The 7395-nt window shown below is 29.7% G+C and overlaps 1 protein-coding gene across 4 annotated transcripts in view; it reads right to left on the reverse strand.

Moving 5' to 3' along the window:
• Positions 1-5160, reverse strand: part of LOC111371791 (transportin-1) — a 30538-nt gene extending 25378 nt beyond the window's left edge. For 2 of the 4 annotated variants that reach the window (XM_022993947.1, XM_022993946.1), the window contains exon 1: positions 4725-5159. In XM_022993947.1, the coding sequence (XP_022849715.1) occupies positions 4725-4922 (198 nt within the window). In that variant the 5' untranslated portion in view covers positions 4923-5159. Of the gene's footprint in view, positions 1-4724 lie in introns of all 4 variants that reach the window. The other 2 variants (XM_022993945.1, XM_022993948.1) reach the window with 2 other exon arrangements.
• Positions 5161-7395: the final 2235 nt, after the last annotated feature.

A 7395-nucleotide genomic window follows, 5' to 3' on the forward strand; every position in this document is an offset into this window, starting at 1 on the left:
TATTTACTCATTAAAATGAAAAATATGATCATTGTTTATCATATCAAGTCACCATATATGAAAATCTATATTTTATATGAAATCCATAACGATTATATTTTTCATTCTCATTCTTATATTATTGCAGTTCAAACGGGCCTTAATCCTTACTTAAGGGCCAGTTTTGAAAAAATCCGGGTTTGGTTTGTGGCTTGGAATCAAATACTCTCTAGTATAGGACAAGTAGCATAGAATCCCAATCAACTTTTTATTTATTTATTTATTGTTTGTTTGGCCTGACTTTTTGTGCTGTGGGACCAATTGGCGGTGGGCAATGTCTAAGTGGGCCTCTAATTATTTTGCTTTTTTATTGATATCCATAAGTTTGTAATAAAGGCTATTCAACATCATTTTAACTATACATTCTTTAATAATATAATATTACACGCAAATTAAAATTTTTTTCTTATTTTTTAACTACATATTTTTCATTAATACACTGTTAAAAAATGCATCATTATCAAAATAATGTGGCTCAAACACCCCCTAAATAAATTTATATAAGTATTGGTTTTGTTTGTAAATAAATAAATAGATCAACGACATGTCTTCTCATTTACAATAAACATTATCAACTTGGGATCAATGGTGGAGTTAGAACTCAAATTTAGTGGACGTGTGAGTTTAACTATGTTAGTACTTTCTCAACGAAATGATTGTAAGATAATGATAAAAATTACTAGAAGATTAATTAACTTTTTTTCTAGACAAATTAAAAGCACATAATGAATTGTCTCCATCATATCTTTTATCACTTGCTGGGTTTTCATGGTAGGTAATGAGAGAGCTTTGGAGTTGAGAGGACATAGAGCGAAAATTAGGGTGGGGATTCAGTTGATAGCACAAGATTTTTTGCCATTAAGCGTTAAATGCTTAATTGATGATTTGTATTTAAAATTTAAAATATTAAATCAACTCGTATATGTCATTAAAAAGATTAATTATGGATATTGTTATCGATTTTTATCATGTAAGTGTACTGATTATGAAAAAGTAGTAAACTGAACGTGAGTCCATGGAGAATAAATATTTAGCCCATGTTTAATGGCTATTATTTGGGAAAAAAATTGTTTTGAATAGTAATTATTGGGAGAATGCTTAGTTAAAAAATAGGAATAGTTTTTGAATTCATGTGTAGAATATGTTATTGTGTGAATGTTTAATTGAAATTGAGTACGTAATCAAATTTTTGTTTTCAAATAATGGTTGTCAAATATGAACTTAGCATATTTCTAAGTTAACTCCAACTATAATCGAATGTAAAATAACAAATAATTAGGTTTGGTGGTCATTATTAACAACTTAAATCTATAATTAATCTTATTAATCTATGTTGTAGGAAGCATGTATGATTACTTGATTAGTTAATAAAACAAGAGAATCTCATATGCCCTTACATTTATTCACATTAAAATATAAAATAATGCTATTCATAATTGCTTGCTGTGGTAGTGATCTTATATGACATCATACATGGCTTTTTATAATTTGATGTATTATTGTGGTAGTTTTTTATTGTTTCATGCATTAAATCACTATCAACCATATATATACCACATAGGACGATTGCGATAATGAGTGACTGGATAGTATTATTCTAAAATTTATTCAACAATTTGACAATAATTATTCAATATAAATATCAATGTTCCTTTCATGTTCAATAGTCCCTTTCCGAAATCAATCAAACATATTTCTAAGCACGACTTAATAATATTCACATTTAGAGTTCAGAAATGAAACAATGCATTAAAAGTACAAAAACATTGCAAGAGCTAGACATTATTCCTTATGTCTATTTAACCCTCCATTGAATGTGACACTAACTTCCATATTCGTCCTTTTGAATATCAATAGGAATCATACATCGATTCAATTAGTGACTAATTACTTGAAAGCATTAATAGCATAACAGACATTCAAAAACTATAATTTTCTTAATGTTAAAATTACATAATTAATATATAGGATTCAACATTATCCTAACATCTGAATAATTAGTCAAATATCATAATATTACAAGAATGCAACAATAATAAATACATTATCACCCAAAAGTTAGAATTTGGGAAGAAAGATGAAATGTTGTCTTGAATCTTGAATTACTTCAATGGTTCTCTATTTCCTCTCCTTTGATAAATTTTTTTTTTTTTGGTAGTAATTCCAAGCAATTGATATAGAGATATGTATATTTGTCTTGTATCAAAAGCTTCCTCAAAGTTTTCAAAGAAATGGTGATTTGATCTTCAATTGACTCTGTGTAGAATATATGTATTTGAGCCTCTCTCCCTCCAATCTTTGGATGATTATACATATATAATATATTATGGGATAAGATTTAGGTCAAATCTCGTGCCCTAAAAGGTTTCTATAAAGTGTTCTATTGAAAAAAGGAAAGAAAATAATTTTCTCGAGACCTACCTATGCGATCGCAAGAGTATAGGGATTGCGATCATAAAATTCACAAGATTTGGACGTTAATTTTGATCGCAATAGTGACTTGTGATCGTAGGTCCCCTACTTTTCTCCCTATCACAAGCAGATTGTGATTCAAAAAATAATACAAGTGAGGCGTTACAATTGGAAAGAAAGTTGTACCATATTGCACATTTAGACAAACGACTTATCCGTCAGCAGCTGCTTGTGTACTATAGATTATGGGAAGTGATGGCTTGTCCATATTTGCCATTGGAGGTGGGCCCATTTTTTTTCACAGGAGGCCACCGTAAAGTAGATCCATTGCACTGTGGTTTTCTATCCATCCAACTGAACTCATCATTATCGACATAGTGTCGACTCATCTTCAATGCTACCACTAGTTATTTTAGACCTTATTCTAACCTTTGTGCCACCGGTAACAGGTCATAGTCATACAATTAGAAAACACATGTGAATGTGATCCGTTTCCGATAAATGATTATGATTTATAAATTGTCTAATTGTTACTTAATGGTGATTGTGACCCATATATTGTGGTATATGACTGTCACATAGAGTGTTTGTAGCTTAATATGTGAATGTGACCCATTAATTGGGTGAATCCGATTGTAATTTATTTTATGAATAATTATATTTGTACATTCAAAGATGTACCGAATTGTTTACTCCTCTCACATGCATGTGGAACCTGCGTGAATAAAAAAAAATTCCTAAATGTGGCCCTCACCCCCTATTATGAGTAGTCGGTAAAAAATTAGGTAAAAAAAATTCTATACATGTAACATTATCTTTTTAATATTAATCTATATGTCACAATATTTACGAGAGGTCATAATCACACATCACTTAAATTTTGAAATTGTATTCTTAAGTTATTTTAATTGTGAAAATTTTCCTTTATCAAGCTTCTGTTTGATATGGATTAAAATTAGATTTTTAGTAATTTTGATAAATATTCATAAAATATGTGGTTAAAAAGTTATAAATCTCATAAAATATATCGTTAAAATTAATTGTTATTTTAATTTAGATTAAAATCTAAAATTTAATTTCAACTAGCTAAATTATAAATAATCAGGTGAGCAGGCCTAATTTTGACATTGAACGTTCTATAGGCTATAGCTGTTGTATGATTTGTTTTTAATTCGAAATTATTTTAAAGGAAGTCAAATGAAATTAATCCAAAATAACCACTTTCATAAAATTAGTTGAATGATTCAAAAGTATCTTTTAAGCCCTTGTTTGACCATAATTATTCGAAAAAAACAAAGTTTCGAATGGTAGTTTTGAAGAGAATGTAAGGTTTAAAAGTAAGAATTTTTTTTGATTTCGACCCTATTTGAGCCCCATTATTTTTTCATTAAAATGAAAAATATGACCGTTATCTATCACATTAAATCACTCTATTTGATATTTTATCTCTCGTATGGAGTCCATAACGACTATATTTTTTATTCTTATTTTTACAATAATGTGGTCCAAACGAGAGCTTCATGTCTAAAATATTTTATTATCTAAATTTGTGGTTAAAAAATAAATAGGTAGAAAAAGGATTTTTCATTTTGACAAACAGGGGCTATAGATNACTAGATCTTTTGGATGTTCAGAGTGAACAAAGGTGCGGAAAAAAAATCATATAGCCAACCCTAAAATTAGAGAGATTGTTGGCATTTCTTAACCGGGCTCTGATTATGCCTTACGCGGTTGTTATTTCATAATCCTCATTCTCAATTTAACTTTCAAAATTTGCCCTGATATTGTGAAACTAGGGATGTTAGATTGAGCACAGCAACATAAAAAGATTTGTTTAACGAATAAGGGTTGTTGATATTGTTGTATTGTAAAAAAATAAACTGAAGGGAATTAATCTTAATTAAGAAACCAAAAAAATTCTTTCTACAAGTCCTAAATGTACATAGAGCTAAAGCATTTATACGCAGCAAATAGAAACTTTCTACAATTAACTAGATTTAACCTACATTAACCTAAAATCAAACAATCCCGTTGAACCCGAGGAAATTCAGAAATACATTTCTCTTTTATTCGTCTCTTAAAAATTTTCAGAAAATACATTTCTCTTATCTTTCATCCCTTAAAACTTCACTGACTTCATCACGGCGTACCATACAAAGCTTCTAACATGCTCATAAACAGAAACCAAACTCTAATAACAACACACTACTAGAAACCACCCAAACAAGTTCAAAAGGCTCAAAACTAAACTAACTAAGAAAAATAAATCTAACCTCAGCTCGGGCAAAAATAAAGGCCAGGTAATTATTGAAATCAGGGAACTGAGTGTAGTGTTGAAGCTTCTGCCAAATCAGAGACTTATCGTCTGAAGTGGGAGCCATCTGCTGCTCTAGAAGCCCACAGATCTCCCGAAGCCCCTCCTCCTGCGGCTGCCACGTCGCTAATCCACTACCATCAGCACTTGAAGCCATTTTTTCCCTTTTTAAGCCAAAAAAAATCAGATTCTTTGGTGGTTAATTGACGAAAAGATTTGACAAAAGGTGAATGATCGGGCGGCGAATTTAGGATAGAGAAGTGTGTTAGAGCGAGAAAGAGAATCGGAGTCGACGACTATACTGAGGGAACTGTTCGAAGAACAGGTGTGCAAAAGAGGAAGACAGAGATTTGGGTTCTTGATTTTGTGTTGTGGAATTTGTTCGAGAAGGGTCAAATCGGGAGAGAAGATCAAAATTAGGCCACTTAATAGTTTTATCTAAAGAAGACTCGTACATAAGTTAATATTTCAAAAACAACTTTACCCTGGTTTGAGCCCTTTTTAGCGAAAAGAATTCGTTTTTAAATAGTAATTGATGAAGAATATATTGTAAAAAATTAAGGAAAATTTTTGAATTTGTATATAATATTATCTTATTGAAAAATGTATGATTAAAAATAAATTTTTAAAATAATAAAACTCAAACAAAGGCTTTATAATTTTGTGCGTGCTACTAAAGAAAAGTAGAAACCCTAGTTTTTATGTAGGGTCAACCATGGTGGAAGTTAGGGTTGCAAGTAGAAATTGTCAAACCGTTAAATTAGATCCATGTTATGAAAAGAAAAAAATAATAAAAGTCACTAGACTGGTGTTTATTTTATTAAAAACTATATGAAAGAATCAGGAATACAAGATAATAATTTATAGGGCTGCAAGGGTACAATTGTCATTCACTAATAAATTTATCAATTATAACAGTCCTCCTTATATGACACATTACAAAATTTCGCCTCATTAAAACGTTGTTTGATAAAAATTCAATAGACAAAAAAAATCAAACGAAAGAAAATAGTACAGTTATTTTGAGATATTAAAAATAAATGATACCTCATTAAAACCTTGCTAAGGAAAAAGAGTACAGCTACTTCTCCGATGTTGATCATTGAAAATCTTTGAGTCGATGCATTCCAATCTCATAAACAAATTTTTTTAATGCAGATGTTGGCAATACTTTTGTGAATAAATCGACCACATTTTCACTTGAGTGAATTTGTTGGACATTAATGTCACCATTCTTTTGAAACTCCTCTATATGAGAAAAAAATTGATGAAATATGTTTCGTTCAGTCATATTTGATATAACCTCATTTTATTGTGCAATGTAAATTACATTATTTTCATACAAAATTGTTGGACTATCTTTTCTTAATATTAACCTACATAATGCTATACAAAATTTCGGCATGCTTCATGGATTGCAATCATTTCAAAATGATTTGAGAATGTTGTTGTCGATAATTGCTTCACAAACTTATATAATATAGCTATTCCTCCATCTATAGATATATCTTGTTTGTGATTTAGCTTTGTGTGAATCAGAGAGATAATCTGCATATGCATATCCCACTAAAGTGAATCCCGACCTTTAAGAATATAATAATCTCAAATCAATAGTACCTTTTAAGTAACGAAAAATATGTTTAACAGCATTCCAATATTCTTTGAGTTGGTGTAAAACTATATCTTATAAGGAGATTTACAGAAAACTACGTCGGGTCAAGTTCAATTTGCAAATAAGCTAACACTCAAATTGCACTAAGATATGGTAGACCAATAACATTTTCTCCATCTTCTAATAGACAAAATGGATTTCTTTCACATCCAGTGATCAAACAACAATAAGTGATGCTAATGAATGTGCATTGTTCGTATAAAAACGTTTTAAGACTTTTTCTGTATAAGTAGATTGATGAACAAATAATTCTCTTAGAAAGTGTTCAATCAACAACCTAAGACAAATTTTGATTTTTTCCAAATCATTCATTTCAAATTATTTTTTCAAATAACCAGCAATTTTGTTGAGCTTCTCAAGAGTTACGATTAAATTTAAACCATCAATATAAACTCGCACAATTGCAAATTCAATATTTATTTTCTTTATTAAAATACATGGACAGATATCGTCATTTTTATAACCTTCTTTCAACAAATATTTGTTTATGCGATTATATCACATGCATCCATTTGATTTGGTCAATCATTACTTTGATAGATATATTTCGACGCATTTATTTCGATTCCTCGCCATATGATGCAGTGCATCATATTCAACATTGCTGTCAACAATTTTTCTTTTCGATTCTATTTCTCTTCCCATAATAACATAATTTATTAAGATATCTCAAGTTTCATTATTTTAGATACCTGAACATCCTCTAAGATTTTATAATTTGCTATGTCTAAATACTCATCAAGATTATATGCCTCCTCAACGAAACCATCTATGTTATTTTCATTTGAATATTTCTTATATTAGAATCGAACACAATCAAGCTTCATGCGCGTCGTAGATATATCAAATAGAATGCTGACAAATTATCCTCATAGGACATCAATTCATGTTAAAACATTTAAAGTTGGTGCATGAGATATTGTTTATCTTTTTGATCAATAAATACATATAAATAAAT

The sequence above is a fragment of the Olea europaea genome, chromosome 22 (assembly GCF_002742605.1).
Source record: "Olea europaea var. sylvestris chromosome 22, O_europaea_v1, whole genome shotgun sequence".
Lineage (NCBI taxonomy): Eukaryota > Viridiplantae > Streptophyta > Magnoliopsida > Lamiales > Oleaceae > Olea > Olea europaea.